Genomic DNA, 24,599 nt, shown 5'->3' with positions numbered 1-24,599 from the left:
AAATTATATTTTATTGGCTTTTACCTGGTCTTATATTGATGCATATGATCTATAGTAACATTAAGTTTTTTAAATGACACATTTATTTGTTGTTAAAGCAACATTAGAACTGAATATTTGTAAGGGACGCAAAAGGCACCGATTTCACGGAATCACCCTTCCTGTCTCGTCCCCTCGATCACAACAAGAACATACCATTAAAACTGGAAAAATACTTTGTATTAAAAATCTTTATTAACTGGCTTTCTACTAATGCAATGCAATGATTGACAACCTTCTGTGGTCTCCCAGTGGCAGTTTAGTGTTAAGTGATTAATTCACACCAAAACAAAAGATAACATGTATGCCTTCTTCTCCGAAAACATTATCTCTGTTTTACATTTCATAATGAACTCAGACAAGCTCAGTGCCAACTCGTTTTCCATCAGTTCTTTTTTGTGAATTGGAATGTGTGCAAAGGATTGTGGGTCTGAAAGGATTGAAGGACATGAAGGATACACTTGATGCATCCTTCAAAATTAGCTGAATGAAGGACACGAAACGAAGGCTGCCTTACAAGGATCCTTACAAGGCCTTTGACAACACTTGTTGACGTGACAATCTTCCGTTTGAGAAGCACCAATTTACTAGCATTTGCTTTGTCAATTCACTAGAATGAAAGCATGCGTCTTTAAGCCTTCCATTGTGTCCCATCAATTATGACAACGTAACATTAAGGAAAACATTAAAAATAGCTAATTCCAGCACTGGATCAGCACTCATTTCACTACAATGAAATGACAACTTTGCTCGCCAACTTGAGATGCTCCCTTTGTATTAGCTATATTCTTTCCCGCAAACTGTTTCAAGTAGAAGGGACAAAACTGTCCCACACGACCAGCCGTAGATGCCCGCGACATAACCTTATAGTTGCATTTAATACTGTTTGAAAAAATGCAGTGTGAATTATATAGTTTACTGCAGTATAATCTATGTTAGTATTTGATTTTTTTTTCATACATACTGACATTAATATATCTGTCTGTTTGCAACACAGAATTGTTATTTGAAGTACTGTAATCCAATATTGTTTGCTCCAAGGGTTCAACCAAAGCAAACTCAACTTTACATATACAGATACATTTACATATTCCTAAAACAATACTGATTATAAAACTGAAGCTCATATTAATATTGTCTTGTTGCTTTCATGCCCTGAGCATGGGGAAAAATGTTGTTCTTTTGAACTTAATATTTATAATAATGTTAAGAAATTATTCTTGAGCAGCATTTTGGCATTGGATTGATTTCTGAAGGAATGGATTATGTAACACTGAATACATTAGTACAGTAGAGTTGTTGCGTTCTCTGTTTGATTAGATTTATTTATTGTGAAAGAACATTGCTTGGCTTCTTTTAGTGGTTTTGTCAATGGCAGTCCTCTGAGTCACTACCCTTTCTCCGGGGCTGAAACCACACCCTTGTCCTTAATATTTTAATTTTGCATTGCCAGTGCCATAATCATACTTCCACAGAAACGAAACTCAGTCAAGAACTGCCAGTGCCAGCACATCCACAATCATGGAGGACACAGCTCCAGCTCTTCATTCAAGTGGATCCACAGATGTGGAGTGTAATGCGTGCGTCGGAAGGAAGCGCAAAGCTGAACAGACCTGTCTGGAGTGTGTGGAATCATACTGTGATATTCATCTTGATTTGCATAACACTTTGCACGGAAAGAGGCACAGACTGGTGGAGCCGAATGCAATGTTGCAGGAGAACATCTGCCCTGATCATGGCAGGATGCTGGAGATGTTCTGCCACACAGACCAACGCTGCATCTGTCACCTGTGTATTACTGATAAACACAGAGGTCATAATGTCATCGCAATGGAAGTGGAGGTGGCCAATAAACAGGTCAAAAGTGTGATTTAAAAATGCAGAATGTCATTCTTAAAAGTCTGAGCCGGGACTTGGTGTTTAGTAGTGATGGGCTGGTGTTGGTTTTGTAATGTAACTAGAGAGCGATGTGGGCGCTGTAATATATTTTAGTGATAGGTGTTTCAGAGTCAGTGCCCCTCACAAAAAGGCATCTAACCCCTTTCCGAAAGAAAAAAAAGCAAAATCTTTTGGTTATTTCTCTTAACTTTCCCATTTCAAAGCATACCCCCCCCCCCCCCCCCCCCCCCCCACACACACACACACACATTAAGTCACACCCAAAAGGCCAGGGCAGTTAAGTAAACTCCATTTTCTCCATAGGGATTTTGATTTTTAACAATAACTAAGCATTTAAAGACAGACCCAATGTGAGTTCCAAATTTGTTGATCGATGGTATATGCTTTTGTTGAAACCACCTGGGCGCAATATTTCAACATATTTTAATAATCATGTTTAAATGGAATTCATGGAGAAAACTACACTACCCATGATGCTGTACAGAAAATTCCACCTATTAAAAAGTCAACAACGAGTAAACATATATGCATGTGTGTGTAGTTATATATATTGCAATGAACTTAAACATTTTTTGTTTCTGTAAGCAACAACATTACATGAATAGTTTTAATATTTCTCCTTTCTTTCATTTTTAATTTGATTATGTTATTTGCAATGCCTAATGTGATTGCAGTTCTTTTTTGCTTCAAATAAAAGTTTGATGTTGTGATTCACATCGTAGCTGGTTGACTTGGTTCACGGCTTATAAAATTTTAACGAAGATTTTTTTTTTTTTAAATCCCTATGGGAAACATTAATGGAAAAAACACTTCCATAACCAACGCCACTGGAAAAAGTAATGCGCTCTATATTTGAACGAATTCACATGAAAATTTGAATGTGTAAATATACATTTGAATTATTGATTAAAAAAATACATTAAAAACTAATACTATCAATATTTAAAACAGTTTAACTGTTTTCTGTACTGTATGTATTTAATTCCCCTGATGGCAAAATTGAATATTCAGCAGATTTCTCTATATTTGTCCCAGCAGTTGTTTGGGGGCTCGCCAGTGTATTCGATTCCTCTAATACATAAAATAAGTAAGCTTGACCAGAGTTCTTGTGGGGAGAAGAATTGCAACTGTGTAGCACAGTTCTTCAGCAGCGATGTTAGCGTGTCGGCCTTCAAAGAATCTTAACCCTCTTTATACATGAAGACAAATGGGCTTCAAACAATAGTAAACTGTTAGGAGACCTCCCACAGGAGATTGATCTACTCTGCAATTTTCTCTGAGAAATACTGTTTCTTTGTCATTTGTTAGCGATTCATTGTGGTAATTGAGAATGCATTATTAGTGAAGTGAAGAGATACATGCGCTAAATTCCAGGATGTGTTTCTGACAGTTGACTGCATCTTAGGCACAGTCACAATGTAAATTAATCTGACTAAAGATGACTGAAAATACTCGTAATCTTTTAAGCACTTGACTGATAATGCCAAAATGGCCAAATGCCAGCCTATTACCAGTGGTTAACACACATGCTCAACACGTTGCTTATGTGGGTGGAATGAATTTGAGTCTGGCCCATGTTCTTTTTCTGTACTATCAGTGCCAATAAAAGAGATAAAAAGGCTTAAAAACACTAGAATTTGTTCTACTGAATTTTAATTGCAATTATGTTTCTTTTGACAAGCTGTTGTAATTTTCAGGGTTAGAGGGCATTTAACTTTGCTTTAAACCTGTAACCATCTTCATTTTTATGGTATGGTATGGTATTGCGTGTGTAGCTAATTTTAAGACATCCACTCATCCCTCTTCACTGTTAGGCTTCAGCAAATAAGGCACTGGAGAAGAATGAGAGAGAGTTTACTGAGCTGATCCAGTTTTTGAAGGACAATCAAACCAAAGTGACAGAGCTGATCCAAGGTCAGACACAGACTGCAGTGAAACAAGCGGAGGGATTCATAAATACTCTACTCCAGGAGATCAGTCACATGAAGACCTTAGATGCTGATCTACAACAGCTGCAGCTGCTCTCTCATACAGACAATCATGTTCGATTTCTTGAGGTACATTCACAGGAGATGGCTGTGAAACAGATGTAGAAGTGGATTCTTGTCGGATTGCCTTGTAAAATGATCAGCTACAGTCTCTTTTCAAGTGCATTTAAAGTATTGTGTACTCTTTACAGAGCGCTGTGTCTCTGCCCTCACTGACCAAGTATACAAAGCCATTCGTCTTCCATGTGCATCCATACAACTCTTTTGAGCGTGACTCCATGGCAGTTAATGAACTGACAAAAAAGCTAAACATGACCAGCAAGTTGAGTTTACTCACAATTTCTAAAAAAGGTTAGTAGAAGTTATTTAAATATATATTTTATGGTTATAATATGTCTTCAATTCATCTTAACTATGTTTCTTTGCAGTGAAAAACACTAGAATCGTAACATCCCCACCACCAAAGACTCGAGAGGAGTTTCTACAGTGTAAGTTTCCATATAGAACTGACCGCACAGAAAATATTTTATGCTGTAATTTGGCAATTGCATAAGTTATGCTTACTGTATGATGGTTGTACTAATATTTCATCTTTTCATCTGTTCACCTCAGATGCATCAAAGCTCACTTTTAATACCAACACTGCACATGAAAGTCTCGTCTTGAGAAAAGATGACAGAGAGGTGATAGCCTCACACCTGATCCAGGACTATCCTGAACAGGCTCAGAGGTTTAACTCCAGGGCACAGATCCTGTGCAATGAACGTCTCAGAGGGTCCCCTAAATATTGGGAGGTGGAGTTTGGCGGGGGCACCTGGGTCTGCATTGCTGTGTCCTACCAAGGGATCCGTAGGAAAGGCAAGCAGCGCACTCTGTTTGGGAGAAACTCGCACTCATGGGGAATACGTTGTTACGGGTCCTGGATTGAATTTTGGCAGGACAATAAGAAAATATTTTCGAAGATTAAATCTCGTGGCTACAAAATAGGAGTGTATTTGGACTACAGGGCTGGAATCTTGGCATTTTACGATGTTTCCGACAACATGAGTCTCATTTATAAGCACCAAACTGTTTTTAGAGAGCCAGTTTATCCTGGGTTCGGACTGGCTGGGAAAGGTTCCTATGTGAGACTTTGCGATCCAGTGAAAAATGAGACTAAAATGCCCCTTTCTTCTCCATTTAAGTTTGGCAGTTTGTAAGTTTTAGTATTTACACATGAAGCTCTCATGAAATGTATATTATTCTCAAACACTGATGAACAAATTATTTGTAATCATTCTTTAGGATTCAGAGTAAGAATGCCTTTTTTGCATGTAGACACTTGGTGGCAGCACTAGATAAGTTTTAAATGCATTTTTTTTTTCAGCATCTGTAATAGGGACAACATAAGTTTAATCAAGAATGACTGAAGATATCAAAGCAGTGTGTTTTGAGTGAAAAAAGTTTTGTTTTGTATGAATCATGGCATGATTATTGAATATATTTGTTTTTATATAGCTACTATTTTATAAACTATTGCAACATGTATAATCTCTACTTTTTTAAACACAGGGCAATCCTCTGGTTCGAGATCCACTGTCCTGCATGAGTTTAGCTACCTGTAGCTTTATAGTAATCCTGAAGACCTTGATCAGCTTGTTCAGGTGTGTCTGTTTAGGGTTGTAGCTAAACAATGTTGCCAAGTCTGCAGTTTTCCTGTGGAACTGGGCTACCTTTACACTGTTGCCGCGGGTAGTCCGCGGGTTGAGGTTACCCCAACTTGTTTTTCCTTTGAGTTTTTCGCATATAGAGTCAGACGTCAACGTTGTCAAAACAATCCCTGTTCACACGGATCCACGAAAACAGTTAAATGGTTCCTATTATGCCCTTTTACTGTCTTGATTTTGTTTTTGGGGTGTACTAGAATATGTTTTTTTATTTTTTTTTATTAAAAATTTACATTATTACAGCACCTCTCTCCACAGTCTGGCTTGCACACGCCGATTTCGAAGAAGCCCCTCCTTCCGAAATACGAAATGTGCTGTGATTGGTTAGCTGTCCCAGTGTGTTAATTGTGATTGGCAGCGCTTGTCACGTGTTCGGGAAATGTCAAGTACCTCCATAACTGCGAGTTCTTCTCTAGTATAAATATTGAAGATGGTCTCAATTTCAAACCAATTCGAGCACGATTCAGACCCTGACAATGTTAACGAGCAAGAGGATCGTGCAGAACGTATTTCATGCACAAACTTTGCAGGCACGGATTTCACAGGACGTTTCAGAGTGGTATGCTTTTTGTAATTTTATTATACATTATAGATACGATATTATCCACCATTTAATCGTGATATTTGTCGGAAAAATATGGTAATACAAACAATAATCAATCACAAAAACCATGGTTAATTTTCCTAAGGGGCAATTAACCATCTTACAAAAGCTACAGAAAACAAGCAGTTCTCCATAAAATGTGCAGCGCATAGATAAATATTGGGGTTTTAATGTTCAGGAACCGTGTTTAAAACAAGTTTTAACCACTCTAAATTTGTCAGCCTTAAAAAGGTAAAATAAATGAGTTTTGGAAATGTTGTGGAAAAAACAGTGTGTTTTTGATACAGCAACAACACAGGCCTCGTCCTCTTTTTTTGCGTTCCGTGGGCGGGGATTATTATGAGTACCATTGTGACTTAATAAGATCCAGAAAATATTGTTGTTGTCCAAACGAGCCATTCGTTGTAGTTCTTGAAAAGGGGATTCTGTTCAATAAAATATCTCCGTTTGAGCTTTGTAACCTTGCAGATCTTTTTTTTATGCTCAAACAGCAACATTACACCGCAACTAAAGTTGAAAAAGTGGAAAAGCATAATAGGACCCCTTTAAAAATGCTGCATTATGCATGCCAGGACAGTAGTTGGTGAGGTCACTTCGTAAAGAAAATCTATGTGCCTATAGACTGAACACTTAAAGGGACAGTTCACCCAAAAATGAAAATTACCCCATGATATACTCACCCTCAAGCCATCCTAGGTGTACAGGACATTCTTCTTTCAGACAAATACAATCGGAGTTATATTAAAAAATGTCCTGGGTAATCCGAGCTTTATAATGGGAGTGAATGGCTGGTGAAAATTTGAAGCCCAAAAAAGTGCATCCATCCATTATAAAAAATACTCCACACTGCTCCGGGGGGTTAATAAAGGCATTCTGAAGCGAAGCCATGGGTTTTTGTAAGAAAAATACCCATATTTATAACTTTATAATCTAAAATTACTAGCTTCCGCTAGACAACCGTACACATACTACGCATGTCGACTTGTGCCACAAGAGTAACCTATGACCCGTGACATCGTATGACTTACGATGTTGGAGTATCACCTCTAGCGGTTTAAACAAATAGGGCTGCGCAACAAACTGAAGCTACTCTTCTATTATATAGATATCCTCCGACATTTCTCTTCAAAATTTCTAATTTGCAACCAGTGTTTTGTTTTACTCTCCTCTGAACTTCCGCGTTCGTCATTACATCGTGTGTCAGGTCAGGGGTTAGTCTTCTTCCACCATAAATCGATGCGTATGGCCATCTGTTGGAAGCCAACGATTATAGTTTATAAAGTTTTGCCAAATTCTATAAAATTCATTTTCTTCGCCAAATTTTCAACAGCCATTCACTCCCATTATAAAGCTTGGAGGAGACAGGACATTTTTTAAAACAACTCTGATTGTATTTGTCTGAAAGAAGAATGTCATATACACCTGGGATGGTTTCAGGGTGAGTAAATCATGGGCTAATTTTCATTTTTGGGTGAACTACCCCTTTAATATGCATGCACATGACATGAAATCACCGTTTTCATAAATTCACATTTTTGTAGTTTACACAGAGACAATAACTATTGTTGTCAAAAACTTTGCGTTTTCAGGCCCCTTAAACACTGTTGTCATGTAGGCCTAAACGAATGGCCAAAATGCATACAACATTTTTCGTTTTTAGTTGAAAACGGTGTTGTGTAAATGGCCCCTAATCCTTCAACCACATTCACTTACTCCATCCTATTTCTATTACTGTACTTACATCCTTTCCTTCTTTATGCATTAGTCCATCCCTCCTGTAATGTTCCCCTCAGGGTGCACTCTTCCACTGTCCCAACAAATAGACGTACATGGTCTATTTTTCTTTGAAAATACTCACACACACTTTCATCATCTCATTGAGTAGATATGAGGCCTGGAGGGTTGGTACCAGGAACAACACTAAACCCAGTCGCCTCCTGCCCTTCCCCCTGCTACCCACCCTTCCAAACACAGAATCAGCCTAGGGGTAAGTGTAGGGCAGACACGGTTTCAACAGAGCAAGCAATGCCAGAGCAACAGAGAAGCAAATAAATAGTGTGAAGAGGAAAGGATAGGCACTAATAGAGAACATCATAGAGAGAGAGTGTGTGCCATGGTCCTCAGGGAGCCCGCTTATAGTTCTGTCCAATCACAGACATTATTTGCTGCCTGTATTATCCTTTTATGAGTGACGGGGATTTTAAAATACTCTATTATGAAAGAAACCATTTCTCTTACTGCCAAGGACACTGACACTAGTCTCTTTAAATAGCCTACTCGTTTTTAAACTCTGAATCACAATATAGACTAAAAAGTCACAAACTCTGCCCAGCTATTACCCTGCAAGCTGATGCTATAAGGTCTGTCACTCTTACAGCTAACAAGGTGAATGACTCTCTTGAAGCTGTTAGAGTAAGTTGTTATTGTATAATACACACGCAGTTTTCTTTCTCGTGTTAATGTATTTCCCATTGAAATGGGAAGTTTGGGCAGGATATATTAAATGGCTTGACATTGTCTATCTATCTATCTATCTATAATGCATCATGTATCTATCTAGCATGTCCGTAAATTAGTCAAAATGATTAAAGGACTTAATGTTCTCATTCATTCAGGCACAAAACCATGCGTTTGCATTATTAATTCATTGCTTTACATAGGCTAGATATATGCACACTTGTGAGTGAACTCCTCTCTCATGCCCCCCTCCTCCTCCTTCTCCTCCTCCCCCCGTCGCTGGCTCTCTTCAGTATGATATGTTTATAGGCATTGGCTGAGAGAGAGATAGAGCATTATAGCTGCTCCTGCTTGATAAGGAAAAGGAAGAGGAAAGGGGCGCTGGACGTCATGGCATCCAAAGACACCGTCGCGATTGCTTTTCTCACCGTGAGTCGGGAAATGACAGGTGATTAAACCCTATAGCTCTTTTTTCCTCTTCCTATCCGACATTCGACACGCGCACCATGGGATTTGTTAAGCGCGTCCCCGCTCGCGGCCGGTGCTTTGTTTTTTAGTGGTTTGAAATCCTCAGAGCGGGGAATGTTTTATAAGGTGGCACATTTGTGGAGATGTAATGATTTCTAATAGAGATTGAATGTGATTAATGGTAGAATCATTCATTGCGCGTGTGAGCATGTGTGCTTGTCGCTGTAATGACGGTCACTTCGTGTCTATCTATCTTCAAAAGGTTAAATTTGTGCAAATCGATCAGTTGTTTTTTTTTTGCATGTGTGTGTTGCGTTTGCCTGCAGTGTTTGCGCGCGTGTATAGGTAGTTGTGTGTGTGTGTGTGTGTGCGCGCGCGCTGTTCTCCCTTTGATGTGTCTCTGAGTCTGATATGAGTTACTTTCAGTCCTTTACACATTTGCGGATCGCTGCTGACGCAAGTTCACAGAGAGGCTGATACTCTTCAGTCACATTCATGATGTGTGTCTTTAGGGCTGATTGAACACAATAATAGAGGCCGTCATCTTTGCGCACGGTGATGCGTCCTCCACACACTTACTGACACACACATTGACACACTGAGCACACACACTAGCAGTTTGACATTTGGAGCGCTCTCACTGTTAATTACCTTCACACATTATTATCTTCCTTTGGTAATTAATCCCTATTACTAACCCAGTATTTACTGTCCTGCTCCCAGCCATGCTCTTCAATTTCCATTTAGTGCACTTGATTTTTTTTTTTTTTTTAGAAATGTGAACTTAACTGCTTTACCTTACAAAATAATTTTACCATAATCATAAAACAAATCAAGATATTTTATCGTATGGTATATGAGACAACACATACTTTTACTGTAAAGTATTTTTTTTAAATGTATTATTTAATTTTTTGTTGAAATAAAGAGTATGAATTGCCTTTTATATATGCATTGTATTGCCATATATTATACATGTATTTCCATTTAACAAGGCAATACATATTATGACAATACAAGGGTTGACACTTTAAATCACATAATATAGAACCAAATTTTGGGGATCAGTAGTCTATACCACAAGGGACCTTAGTCCCCATTGCCACGAACTCTGAGAGATGTTCTCATTTGTCGATTGCCCTGGGTATTATTTTTCCTTTTAGAAAAGCTAAAAATGCTGACCAGTCACAGCACCTAAAATATACACTTTCCGTTATGCATGCTGTAGGGTAAATTCAGGTATACTGGGCCACTTGTAGACAACAATCATGTTAATGTTAATAAGTGACCACACTATTTGAATTTTAACCTAAAGTCTTATGTGTTAAAAAGTTAAATTACAATAGAGCAAATAGAGTAAATAAGGAGCATTAACAAATAAAATAAAGCGATTAAAAAATAAATGTACAAGATAATGTACAGTCAGATGGTGCCTGGAACTACTTTAGATGTGCGTTTCCCTTAAAATCATTGCACAGCTTAGAACATTCGCAAACCAATCAGATTCAAGCATTCAACAGCCCCATAGTATAACACAAAATAACCCTCCAGTAAAGTGATCCGGACCCCAACGTAAAGCTTATTTCGTGGCTACCTGCTAATATAAATGGATGTAGATTATTGATTTGAGCTGAAATTATTGGATTATGTGAGAAGAAAGAGACATGATATGAGAGACATGAAACTGGCATGTAGGACAAATATACAGTTAAGTCAATTTATAATATTTGACTGCAAAATTATGTGACTGACCAATCAGAAACTAGCCTTTTTGAATGGCATGCATGTAATAAGCTAAAATAAACAATGCAGAGTAAAATGATGCCATTGAAAAAAAAAAATATATGAAAAATCTAAATGGTAACATTAATTAAACATAAAAAATGAGATTAGATGTGACAAGAATTGTTAGCCAAAGTTTTGAAATAGGAGAATAGTGGGCAAGATAGATCGCCTATACAATATGAAGGACAGTGATTGAAGACGTACTGTTCTGCCTGAACACAGCAGTCTCTCTCTCTCTCTCTCTCTCTCTCTCTCTCTCTCTCTCCATTTTTCCCCCTTTTCAACTCTTGCTTCTCTCTTTTTTCACCCACATTTACATATCCATACCCCATTTACCCATTTATTTATCCCCCTGTGACTCACTGTAGTGGAAACATGTGCTATAGTTTGTCCCTTTGCTGTTCTTAGTGTCATTCAGAAAGCCCAGGATTCCGTGATTGGGTCTTACACAGATTAAAGTTGATTGCGACTGCATTAACTGTTTCTCTCACTCTGATCCTTCTCTCCCTCTCTCTCTTTTCTCTGTTATTCATTCTTCCTTTTTCTTCCTTCTCTGAGTATTTCCTTTAGTGTAAAAGGCATATTCCAGGAATTAGATCCCAGGTCTAATTTGTGTGATGCCAGATAAACTTTGTGACGTTTCTATTTTATTTTCTGCTTTTGCTTTGAAGGTCATCTTGAGGTGCTTTTTATTTGTGTGTTACTTTGGATATGTACTTCATGCATGTAGAAATACCACCTACACAAGTGGACAGTGTGTAAAAATAAAGCATATGGGTGTAATGCAGTCATTTTCTAACCCTGCGTGCAGTGAAAATACGTCTAAGATATAGCTAGAGTGCTTCTCTGGCTGTTAATGCATTGCCTGTCTATTTTGCAGAGAGCATCAGACGAGTTATCGACAAGACATCAATCAAGTTGGTGATAGCTATCAAAGTAGAGAACAAGAGTGGCAAATCAGAAGATCGGATTCTGGTAAGGCACTAATCTATAATACTATCGTATACGTCCAGTACAGGTACAGTTCACTGAAATTGAAACCCTCATGTTGGTCCAAATCTGGGTGACTTTCTTTTGTGAAATTCAAAAGGAGAAATTCTTTATTTCATAAAATTACAATGAATGGGAACTCATGAAACAATGCCAAAGCAAAGCACCACATATTATTCTTACAACTCACCATAGTCTAGATCTTCTGAAGCCTTAATGTAAGACCTTTTAAGAAATTGAAGTCATTCAGTGATGATCTTCCCCAATAGTTCGCTGTTAATTGATGTGACTGGATCATTGAGTCAGTGAGTTGAACTAAATAACTGATTTTGATTCATGAATGAATCATTCAGACCATTCTGGTGCTTATTAATGCTTGAAAGCTTCCATCCTTGTTCAGAAACATTGTTTTTAAAAAGAAAGAAAGTCAAACATGTTTGGAACAATATGAGGGTAAATAAATTACGTATGAATTTTTATTTTTTTTGGGTGAACTATAACATTTTAAAAAACCATCAGCTTTGGGCACTCTGTGCCTTTATTTTGTGTCTCTATTATGCAGCAGTAACAAAAACAATGAGCCTAAGACTTTAACCTTTCCTCCTCTGTAATGGTGTGTGCAGTGTTTACTGCCTGCTGGTTGGGTTGTTTTCGCCAAGTCCATTTGGAGAATGGGCAATGGAATCAATGATAAAAGCAATGTAAGTGTGATGGTGCGCACACACACAAACAGAAATTGTTGGAGACCAGACCCCTGCTGTGCAGTGAGCATTACCATGGCCATTGAGGCTTGTGTGGGTCGGAGGGACCGACCGACTCTGGAGGGAGTGTGTGCGAGATGAAGGATGGTGAGAGCAGAGGTGGCATACGAATGCCAGTGTGTGTGTGTGATAGTCACTTCAAGACCATTGAAAGCAGCTGGAGACTTAAAATGCCAGGGTTTGGAGCCACAAAAGCTAAATTAATCATCCAGATCGGTTTCAAACACACACACACACACACAGAGTGAAAAAGGTGATGGAGGTGAGGAATCAAACTCATTTCCTGCTGAGTGTCGACAGATTGATGTTGACACAAACCCTGAGAGATTTTACTTTGTTTTTAAAGGGGTACTTCACCCAAAAATAAAAGTTCAGTTATTTACAGTATTCAACCTCATGTCCTTTTGAACCTTTACTTTCTTCTATGGAACACAAAATGTCCCGGCTGCTCTTTTCCATTTATTAGAAGTGAATGTAGACCACGCTGTAAACCTGAACAGTGAAATGTTTATTTCACTTAAATATTACTGAAAGTTCATTGTAATTTATAGGAAAAAAGTTAACATTGTTACTCTAAAATTGATGCAACTGATTACTTCAAATATTTTGAGTTTTACCGAATTTTTATTTTGGGGGGAAATATCTTTTTAACCTCACCCCTCCTGCCAGTAAGCCTTTGTTTCTCTTCCTCTTTCTGACTCTGTCCATTTATATTAACATCTTCTACACCCCTCCCCCCTCCGCTGTGTCTTAGACGGCTCTGGGTTTCGTTCTGTTCCTCACATTACATTCTTTACTCAGGCTCGCTCCTCTGTTCTGTCAGATTGATGTCAAGTGTGTATTTTCAGTAGTTTAATGTGCTTATGATTGTGGATGGTTAGAAATTGTGCTCAAAGAGCATAGAAAATTTAAATGTAGGTCCAACACTATGACAAGAGCTTTCAGGCACACTAAAACACACTTAAACACACACACACACACACTGTGTGATCCTCACTTGTGGTCTGTCACTCGCTGCTCCTTTACCCCAAGGGTTTTGTGTGTGTGGTGGTTTGCCAACTGTACCAATACACACACACAGACAGACATATCTGGCCCCGATACAGCTGTATAGAGTGCTCAGCAAGACATCAGCTCAAGCCTTGGGGCACAGCTCTAAAAAATATGACTCAAACACACTTTTTCACATACACGTTCACTTAGAGATCACACAGCTTAATGTGAGCACACACATTCAGTATATATTTTGGAACCCACATTGCTGCCTCCACAGTAGAGAGAGATAGTGTGATGTTGGAAGAGGGGATGGGATAAAAGCTGGGCTTGGTGAACAGAAACAGGGAGAGGCTCACAAGAGGGGGCAATGGAGAGAGAGAGAGAGAGAGAGAGAGAGAGAGAGAGGAGTGTGAACGGCAGAGGATTTCGGTTGTTTTGAAGCCCCAAATGTCGCCTTTTCTTCCCCTTCAATTATTAATCTCTGTCTGTCGCTTCAGTTTTTCCTCATGTGGAATAAAAGGCCAATTAAAGGCTGCGATCGCCACAGTGAGTGACGTGAAGACTTCCTCAGATCGAGGCTGTCCGCACCACCACGCTGACTGCTCGCCCGTACTCATGCAGAACGCTTTCTAGCTGACATGACTGACTTTAGTGGCATGTCTAAGTTCAGATGCAGTGATTTTATTTGGATATTTCTTACAAGATTTTGTTTTGCTTTTTAAGTGTATGACTGTAACTGGGTAGTTGACATTGCTGGTAGCGTCCTGTAGTGTGACATGCAATTCATCTAAAACTACTTAACACTTAACTACTAACATTTTTAATTCTTATATAATTATTATATGTGCAGTTTTATGACCTAATTTTAATAAGATTTTAATTATACTCACACTGCAGGACTAATTGCAAAAAGATTATTAAAAATGGAACAACTTCAGTCACAGCACCTTAATATTAAGAACATTTTAATGCCATGTTAAAACAAAAACAAATTGAGTTTCAAGATTAATTTCAGATTAGGGCTTTTAAGAGGAAAAGGGCATAACATTTTGAGAATTAAGTCACAATAAAACATTTTAGAAGAATGTCCCCTTTGATGTCACTTTCCTTACAGCATCAATCTCAAAATGCTACAAATTTGTTTTCCTTAATACATTAATAGAATCTTTTCCCTAAAATCTTGAAAATAAAACGTGTGTCTATTATTGGTTAAGTAACTAACCTATTACATATGATTCATGATCTTTATTAAAGCAATATTCTGGGTGAAACTTTATCAACAGCATATTGACAGAAACGCACTTACAGTGGAAGTCTATGGGACAGCCGTTGTTTGTTTTTATAATTGCATAACTGTCAAAATGTTGTTTACAGCTGCTATTGCTATATAGTAGCTCAACTTGTATTTAACCCAAAATAATCCTTTAATGTGCTGATCAGTTCATATTAGATCTTTAAATATAAAAACTTACAAGGATTATGGGTGTACCGCATCTTGGAGTTGCACAATTGCTGCATTATGATAGTAGACGCTGGGTTTAAGACGGGTAATGTGATATGAGGTGCTTAAGGAGAAGTCTGCGGTGCAGGGATAACCTGTGATGTTGAGAGGTATAGTGACTATGGGGGATTTGACTGCAGTCTGGCCGGATGTGATGCAAGAGACAAAACCGATCCACAACAAAAGGGGTAGAGTAAGAGACATCATAGAGTAGATATGGTGTGATACGTATCCCTTTTGGTTTGAGTTTATCTGTAGAGAATGATTTAAAGCTGAGGGTAAGCCTTTGTTGAAGAACTAAGATGATAACCAAAAGATTGTAGGTTCAAACTCCAGAAAGTTCGATAACCATTGTACCCTTGAGCGTACCCTTTATTCTATTTCTATGCAAATACAATCAATATTTGTAATTGAAATCGAAATTGTATTAATCGATAGCTTTGTCTTATTTTCCAAAATACCTGAAATTATATTATAAACAGATAAATGTTCGTGAGAAGTAAAATTAAGAAATAATGACGAATATAATTAATTTAGGTTTATGCTTAACACAAAAACGGCTATTTTGCTAGACTTATTTTGTATCTTTGTATCTCAAGTAAATTTATCTTACTTTAAGGATGTTTATATATTTTCTTGGGAAACCAGACAAAACCAGAAATTTTGAAAAAAATATCCAATAGATAAATTGACTTGAAGTCTAAATTTTCTTAGACTTATCTTTTGAAAAGAAGTGTATTTTGTCTTTCTTCACTGGCTGATTTTTTCGCTTGTTTTTAACTTAGTGCAGCAAATGACTAAATGATGTTTTGATATTTTAACTGAAAAATAGGACAAAAATAATCAAAAACAATGCAATGCAAATAACTAAGTAACATACTTCCTCTAGTCCTAAGCTTTAAGCCCCTCCTCTCTGTCGTTCTCTTTCATTCTCTCTTTTCTTTCCTCTCTTGTTCTCTCACTCTAGGCTTTAGTTGCAGAGCTGCTTTGATTCTGAGACTTTTAATCATCAGTGAATCTGGAGCACAGCATTTCAGCCCTGATCTGTCCTATCTTCTATCCTCTCTGCTCACTCGTTATTCCTCTCATCTCTTCGCCTCTTAAGTTCAGCAGAGTTAAGACGCGGACCTGCCGCGGGAGTAAATCCACGCTCTTCCTCTCCTCTGCAATGGCTGACAGCAGAAATGGCTCCGTCTTAGGCAATGACACCTGCGTGCAGTGTGATGTGTCTGAGAAGAGATGTACAGAGGCATGTTTGGAGCAATCTGCTGCTCTTTTCTAGTCTCCTGGGCACAGCGCTGACGTGTCCCCAACACCCTTTGAATTATGGGTCGTGTTTGAAGTGTCAAGCCAGATCCCCGACATCGTATGATTAATATAAACCATCTCCCTTCTGCACACACAAACCTCTCCTCCCTCCTTCACACACACACACACACACATCCTCATATCTCTCATTCTTTGAAGTCGGTACTGAGAGGTGGTGGATGATTTTTAGGGCAAGTGTTGAACCAGTCTGATCTCCCCAGGCTCGAATGGTCCATGAAAGCCACGGACTGAAGTCGCCCTGTCTACCTTCCACAATTGGCCTGTCTGCGATCACAGGATGAGAGTGTTTTTTGCTCTTTTACGAGTGGATGCGGTGGGTGGCCGTCTCACTCAAAGCGGCTGACCTCTGACCTACTCGCAGGACGTTGTTACAGATAAACCCAACCTCGCTTGGCCCAGTCTTACTCAAAAATGCTTGCTCAACAGGGCTCGGATCCAATAATGAATGCTAATGTTGATATCATTATACGCTGGATGCCTTATTCTGTCTGCGCTCGACAGCAGGGTGAGTAATGTGAGTCGTAGCTTAACTGCTGCATTCATTACCATACGATCAGCCACGGTCCCCACCCATGCAATGTGTTAGGTAGTCTTTGATGTATTCCAATCTTTCCTTGATTGGGGGATCCCCGCTCTTCCATCCATCCATGCAAACTCGGTCAAGTCCAAACACCCCAGCGGGCTTTAATAATTAATGTGGCTGTTTACGTGCCGATCTTTTGTGTCTGCTCCCTTTGATAGTAAAGTCTTTGATGAGTAGACGACGCTTTCTGGTTCCCGAACTGACTTTTCCTTCCTCTGTTTCTCTTGCATCATCTCTCTTTCTCAAGGAGCGTTTTTATATAACGAAGTTTTCCTGACCGGTTATTGAGTTTTGTGGTGGGGTGCACTCTCTAAAATGTCATCTCTCGATCAATGGTTGTGTCACTGTTAACTCTGACAAAGTATTGGGAACTTTCTTTACTCAGAACACCCAAACTTCAACATCCAACCCCAGCCGCCATCAAACCTTATACGAATACCCGCCTATACAGAGTCTTTATTAAGGAGAAATCTGGGAAATCTCCATCTCTGGTTCTTCTTCTTGGTGGGGTGCCATTAGTAACACATCGGAGGGAAACCTTGAAGAATCGAAAGCGACAGGGCAGAAAAAGAATAGACGAATGAAGGAGGGTGAAGAAAACAGGGGGCCGAGGGTGAAGAAAACAGGGGGCCTAGGATGAGGTTCTGCATTGAACCAGAGGAAGTTGGAAATTTTTGAGATAAAATGAAGGGAGAATGAAGTATTGAATATTGAAGTATATACATTGTAGATCAAACAGAGAACATCTCGGGAAGAGTAGAAGAATGTTGCAGAGGAGAAAAAGGGCAGATGGAGAATGGTTGATGTTTAGATCACTGAATCTCTGCCTTTTTGACTCGTTTGGCCCACCACTGTCCATAACACACACACACACACACACACACACACCATATTATGATATAGGTAAATTAATTGACCAATTAATTTTGTGATTCCAGAAATTTCAACAACTCAATAGAAAATAGATACAATAGTTATTGGATGGGAAAAAAGAAAATGTCAGTTTACATCTTGATTGTATGTTTTTTGTTTGAATTTTGATTGAGCAAGTTTGTTTTAATATACTAATCTTAATGTTAATTATTTTAATAATAACATATTAATTGAATTAATTCTAAGTTATGCTGTGGCCCCTAGTGGCATTCGGACCCCTGGTTGAGAATCACTGGTTTACATGATGGGGAAGGGAGGGACTGGTGTGAGGGGTGTCACAAAAGCCTAAATGAAGTGTGTTAATAAGGAATTTAAATTATGAATGAGATTAAGTGGTTTCTCCAGACCTGATCATACTGTTTCAGGCACACGCACACACTTGTTCCCTTTCTTAAAATATAGTACAGTACTCTTTTTATGTTTCTGTAATCCTCAGACATCACACAAATCCTTATTCCGTCCTCTCTGCGCCTACTTATCTGTCTGTAACACTGTTCGCCTCACTTCATAACACATGTGAAATCCATAAACAACAGCACCCATAGAAGCCCCCAGTCTCCATAATTTTGTTATAAAACTGAATCGTTATTAAAATGAATTATTAAAATGCTTTAATAAATGTATTAATCCTGTAAAGCCTGAAATATGAAATAATAGTAAGAAAAATCACATTTTGAATGGTTTATTAAATCTTTAGACAATTTGTTTTTTAAAAGATTGTCTGTGTGTATTCACATTTGATAAATCAGACTTGTATGGCTGGTATAGTATGATATAGGAGAATATGGATCTCATACTCAAAGAGAGAGAGAAAAAAAAAACACCCCATTTTTATTTAGAGGCCCAAAATCCAGTTTGGTGCAGTTGCTTATATTTTACATTTTAACATGGTTTAAAAAAAAAGGTGGCATGTAAATGCATCATGTAAACCTAAATTTCTTCAGTCCAGAAAGTGTTAATCTTGAAATATAACTAACAATATAAAAGTTATACTTGCGTTTACTCTACAAAAAGACACGTGTACCACGTCCTGAAGGAGGGAATGTTTTTAGAATAATATTAAAAGGCCTTTTACTTGCTAAAAACTATCAATGACAGCAGATGTGTATTAGATTGTGTTCAACAGGTTTTTCAGCAAAGTTCTGATCATGTTGATAATTCAGAGGCCTTCGAAATTTGCGTATCAAATAAGATAAAGTACGCTTTAATGCACACATATGAGCCCCATTGTACTGTAGCGTTATCTTTGTGAGTAAAGTGTTCAGTAGGCAAAATGGTTAAACTACTTCATGACTTGGATTCAGTTGAACAGGTTGTTCTCCAGGGAAACCTAAACCATTATTTCTTTGAACAGTCTTGCACTTTGCACTTAATCTTGCCCTATTAATTGTGCTTTCAACCTCTCTTTTGTCTCTCAGGCTTTGGCAACATGGCGGCTGTACCTCATGGCCCCCAAGATACCAACCAAGGTACGGTAGGCAATTACGCACCACCTGTCTGCTCCATCTCAAAGCACTGCAGTAATCTGATTTAGAATGAGTAATGTAGCAAGATGCTCATTTTCCCCTCAGGTGGAACAAACGTTCAACTTCCTGGAGATTCGGGCAATGAACACCCACCCGGATAATCAGGTAGAAAAAGCATTTACAGGGCTCCTGTGTTTTAGCTTTTGCTGCCATATTTTTTTTCCACTACTTCTCTCAAATGTTTTGCTTCACTAAAGCATGTTCTTTCCTTCACAGGTTGTCATAGAAACAGACAAGTCCACATATTCCCTGAGGCTGCAGTCTAATGACCACCTGGATCAGCTGATTAACCACATCAACTTTGCTCTCTCTCGGATCTTCAACAATTCCATCTACACGTAAGTATCCTAAGAAACCCACAGGTTTGCTGTGGTCCCACATAGCCAGACTTTGACTAAACAGCGAAACGGTCCACATTCCAAGAACCGCCCACTCGAACATAAAGCGACCAATCACAGTTTGCTTTGTTTTATTACTAGTGGTTTTTCATTATAGACTTGTTACATCCAAAAGTTAGTGCTTATATTCTATTATATTCTATTATATTTGTGTATATAGATATACAGTATAATATAATATAAAAGCACTTATGGATGTGCATAATATATTTCAAACATAAGCACCTCGTGGCGTAAAAACAAAGAAAAACGTAATAAATGCTTATGAAAACTTTGGTAAATAATATATATTAACTTTATAAAGTCCTGCCAAAAGTTGTTACATTATTTAAACATTGCAAAGTGAAATAAATACAGTAGTTCTTATGGATATCTAGTAATCTGGAAAATTCAGTTAATATTTCATTTTCACCATTAAAACACAGGCGGAGTGATTAAAAAAAAGAAAGAAACCTATGTGCCCTTACTCTCGTAAATTGCATAAAACCAGCCAATTAGATTAAAGCTTGCCAGATCGAGCGGTCAGCGAACACGATGTCTGAGGCTGAGACTAACCCTGTTGACCGATCTGTATTTGCTCACACCATCCAAGCAGAGATGCAAATCTGATTTCTGTTGCCTATGCACTGTATCTTAGTGCTAATGTAGTTTTTTTTTGTAGAATCCATAATGCTGCCTATAGAAGTCAGTATCTGCTAGAGCAAGCAGGGGTGTGAGGCACTGCTGAGCAGTTAATTGAGAGATTTTCTCATATTCAGACAGTAGGAGATTAGTGCAATGCATAAAAGCACTCTTTTTCTGTCTTAGTATTCAACTCTCTCGCTCTCTTTCCTGTTTCAGCTCTTTGGCCAGGTGTTCACATGCTGGGTCGGAATAACTGAGATTCTGATGCATTGCGAAACCCTCTCTCCCCCTCCCTCTTCTTTTTCAGCCCCTCCATCTTTCACACAGATGGAGATGTTACTGACGGAAATCGGAAATTTTCTCCAACTTCTGAGAGTTCAGTGGAGACGCAAAGAGCATGTGGTGAGAGAAATAAGTACATATAGTTCATGCATCCACACACAAGCTCATACATATTTTGATTATACACCAGATTTTAATCTCTCTAATCTCTTTTTCTTCCCCTCTCACCACTGCTGTTTTCTCAAAGAATATTTTGAATATTTTGCTCTTAATTTATGCCATCTACTTGGTTTTTGTGCTCTTTGCTTTTCATGACAAATTATATAACAATATTTGTTTTGCCACAGCCGCTGCAGCTGTAGACAGTGAAGGACAGAATTAAAACGGTGCCAAATACATAAATTAAGAAAAAAATAATACAAAAGCTCAAAATTGAGAAGTAAGTCATTATAAGGAGCAGTTATAGTGGGTAACTGGGTATAAGAAAGACTATGCAAATTACTCCGTGCCCTTCATACGGTGACAGGGAGAGATGCAGTTTGCAACCAGTACACAGAACACAGTCCTTGTGTTTGACTTATGTAGACTTAAAAATGAGAAACAAAAAGGGTTTCACAGTCTTGATGGCATAGGAGAACACTTTCAAGCTCTTTTTTGAAATATTGCTAATATCTCCCTACATATTGACGTATATTGTTTAAATATGTCATAGTGTCCCTGTAAACAGAAGAAAGACTACCTGTTTGGTAGAACAATGGAAAACTGGGAGTGTAGTGTCACTAGTGGCACAAAATCGCTTAGAGGAGTTCCACAAATAACTTTTTGTTCTTCAGAAGTACATTTATGTATTTATTTATTAATTTATTGGTGCTTTAAATAATCCTGAGATGTGTCAAATAACTGTATAGCCAGCACTAGAACAGTGTTATTTTAGTATTGTTTATATACTATTATAGTAATTATAATTTTTTTTAATTTGCTTTTATTTTAATATTTAAATTTTTGTTTAAAGGTGTCATGAATTGAGAAATAAATTTGTCCATGCTCTTTTGACATATAAGAATTGTACTATAAAAATATCCTGTAAGTTTCAGAACTCAAAACTTCCTTGTTAGTCCAAAAACAGCTTTTATTGAAACTAAGCTCTTTGTCACATTATTACGTCATAGTGTGACGAAAGACCGTCTCTGCAGAAGATCAACTCCTATTTCTACATCACAGCCTTTTTTGCCCCACCCACCGATTTGCATATGTCATGTAGTAGTAAATATGAGAGACGCAAATAAAGGATTACTCCAGCAACAAAACCATAGAGATGCCTCTGAGGATTACAAGAAAGACGTTTTAAAAGTGCCAAATTGTGGAAACAAACTGTCTTTGCTTTGCCATCCATGTGATCCTAACATTAAGAAGGCATGGATGAAATTAATTTCTTTACGAAATTCCAGTCAGATCACGTCAGTTAGACACTGTTGGTTTGTTCGCTTCTTTACAGCCAATTTGTTTTTTAAACAAGACACAGTTCGATGCAGGCTTTTCAGAGACGCTGAAAATAAAAGATGATGCAATGACAACTACATTGGAAACAACAGTATTGCATCATCGCTTTATCTGATGCAGATTGCCTTTGCTCCGGCATTTATGGGGTTAATGCGTTCAGGATAGAAAATAGTTTATTACTTCTAAATTAGGAGGTTTTTTTATGTAAAAATGTTAATAACATTATATGGGGACCTCAGACAACTCCTTTAAGATTTAGTAATTTGGTCTTGCTTTTGTCATTTGTATTAGTTTATGTTTCGATTTAGTTTTAATTAATTTGTTTCTGTTGGTTGCCAAAATAACATTTCTCATTTTAATGCAAGTTTGTTTTCATATAATATTTATATTTTATTTAAATAGCAGAAGTGTTAGTTAGCAATAACAACTCTGCTCGATAATCCTTTGCAGCGAAAAATAGTTTGATAAAATGAGAGTACTTTGCCTTCGGTGCTCTAAAAACCATTAAATCTTTATTTGTACAAATACATGTAGGGCAGTTTTTCATTTTTAGGCATTTTTTTCCTTTCTCCCATTTCAGGGGGCTTTTCTGAGACCTACGCAGCTCTGTGCGATTACAATGGTATCACCTGTAAAGAGGAAGTGCAATGGGTAAGAGCTTACTTTGACCACAAATACATCCTCAGCACTAGCTGTGACATTTTCTGCATGTGTCACTGCTGTTATTGCACTCTAAATATGTTTTCTTCCTCTTTTTGGGTCTCTCTGCCTTCCTCTGTCTCATTTGCTCTTTCAGGATGTGGATACCATCTATCATTCGCAGGACAACAGGGAGTTTAACCTGTTGGACTTCAGTCACCTGGAAAGCGGGTAGCCAGAGCACACAAATTTACATCTCATCTTAATATTCATGTTCTGTATCTGCAACCTCTAATTGCTTGCCTTTACTTTCATTGCCATCTCTACATCCCACAGAGCGGAGGTTTAAAAGCTTCTTCATTTTGGAAGGATTAGTCTAATGATAACTCTATGCTTCGTTAATTGCTTCGTATTGATAGGGATTTGAATGATAATTGACACAGGAATGCTGATGTCAGCCAGTGCTTTGAATATGTGCTGAATTGAAACAGTAATAATACATTTAGACTCTTTCCTGTGGCATCTCTGCTGACTTCCTGCCCGGTGGGAGTCATGCTGTTTTTTTTTACATCCGTTCAATCGGTGTCAGGTTCCTCAGCTGATTCCAGATCAGATGCTGTATTTTCTGCTGATGTTGGGTCTGTGTTTGCAGGCTGAAGGCTGGTCCGCAACTCTCTTCCTGTTGAAACAGGATTACAAATATATATGACCTGTGAAAACGACCATCATCTCTGTACTTTCACCTACACAACCATACTTTAACACATAAAAAAGGAAATGCACTTAATATATTTATACTCTGACTGTGAGAAATGATACGGTTCGTTGAGCACTTTGCTCAAGGGCAGTTCCGGTTATCTGCTGAAAAAGATTTTTTTTCAGCAGTCGTATGATGAAACTCTAATGGGAGTGCAGCCACTTAAAGATCATTTTTGCATTTTAAAATGCAGGATTTTGCCTGACAAGAGTGCTTTTCATTTCAGATATACAGTTTAGTGAGTGTCTTTCAGACGACTGGTGAAATTTAGCAAAGGCTTTGGCTCCATCATTGACCACATTTGCATGCTGTGTTACAAATGCATGATGTAAACATTTGAACAAAATTGCCTTGAGTTGATGAAGCCAATATACCGGTTTCTAGAAATCTGAATAAGAAAGCTACCCTATTCTTTTATTAATCTAAACTTTCTGTCATGTAAATACCTTTTTGGTAATGTTCTGTGTATATCTGCACATGTCCAAGCGAGAGTTGTTATGACTGCTAGAAGTAAAAGCTGTTGTAAAAAAGTAAAGCTTTCAGAGAAAACGTTTTGGACTGAGAAGACAAAAAAATGTTATCCTACAAAAAATAATCCTTACAAAAAAAATCTATATGCTGACAGCGGACGAGTCTCATGACCTACATATTGAAAATTGAAAGCGCATTGGTATGCTGGTGTCAAGAACATGATTGAGGATTAATGATGTGATAAATACTGTGCAGATTATATATATAATATACTGTAGATAGAATAAAGGTTAAACCAGCCATGTTGAAAAATCCATTTTAAAGTGATAGCTGTTTTGAAGCATGTCATTAGCTGGTGCAAGG

General features: G+C 38.0%; 2 protein-coding genes across 4 annotated transcripts in view; both read left to right on the top strand.

Moving 5' to 3' along the window:
- Positions 1-1,560: 1,560 nt before the first annotated feature.
- Positions 1,561-5,125, top strand: LOC311087075 (tripartite motif-containing protein 16; the record flags this gene model as incomplete). The annotated part of the gene is made up of 5 exons (XM_084120325.1): positions 1,561-1,896; positions 3,753-3,995; positions 4,118-4,277; positions 4,355-4,414; positions 4,539-5,125. The coding sequence occupies 5 exons, from the start codon at positions 1,561-1,563 to the stop codon at positions 5,123-5,125; spliced, it is 1,386 nt and encodes a 461-aa protein (XP_083976451.1).
- A 3,862-nt stretch (positions 5,126-8,987) lies between these two features.
- The window catches only part of carmil3 (capping protein regulator and myosin 1 linker 3), a 47,984-nt gene continuing 32,372 nt past the window's right edge, over positions 8,988-24,599 (top strand). For all 3 annotated transcript variants that reach the window (XM_084120713.1, XM_084120712.1, XM_084120711.1), the window contains exons 1-8: positions 8,988-9,141; positions 11,827-11,921; positions 19,458-19,508; positions 19,611-19,670; positions 19,782-19,903; positions 20,895-20,989; positions 22,950-23,020; positions 23,166-23,239. In XM_084120713.1, coding sequence (XP_083976839.1) covers positions 9,084-9,141; positions 11,827-11,921; positions 19,458-19,508; positions 19,611-19,670; positions 19,782-19,903; positions 20,895-20,989; positions 22,950-23,020; positions 23,166-23,239 — 626 coding nt within the window. In that variant the 5' untranslated portion in view covers positions 8,988-9,083. The remainder of the gene's footprint in view (positions 9,142-11,826; positions 11,922-19,457; positions 19,509-19,610; positions 19,671-19,781; positions 19,904-20,894; positions 20,990-22,949; positions 23,021-23,165; positions 23,240-24,599) is intronic.

Source organism: Abramis brama (genome assembly GCF_963993115.1).
Source record: "Abramis brama genome assembly, chromosome: 7".
NCBI classification, from domain to species: Eukaryota; Metazoa; Chordata; class Actinopteri; order Cypriniformes; family Leuciscidae; genus Abramis; species Abramis brama.
Note: the sequence above shows the minus strand (reverse complement) of the source record. Positions and strands in the feature narration are given on the sequence as shown.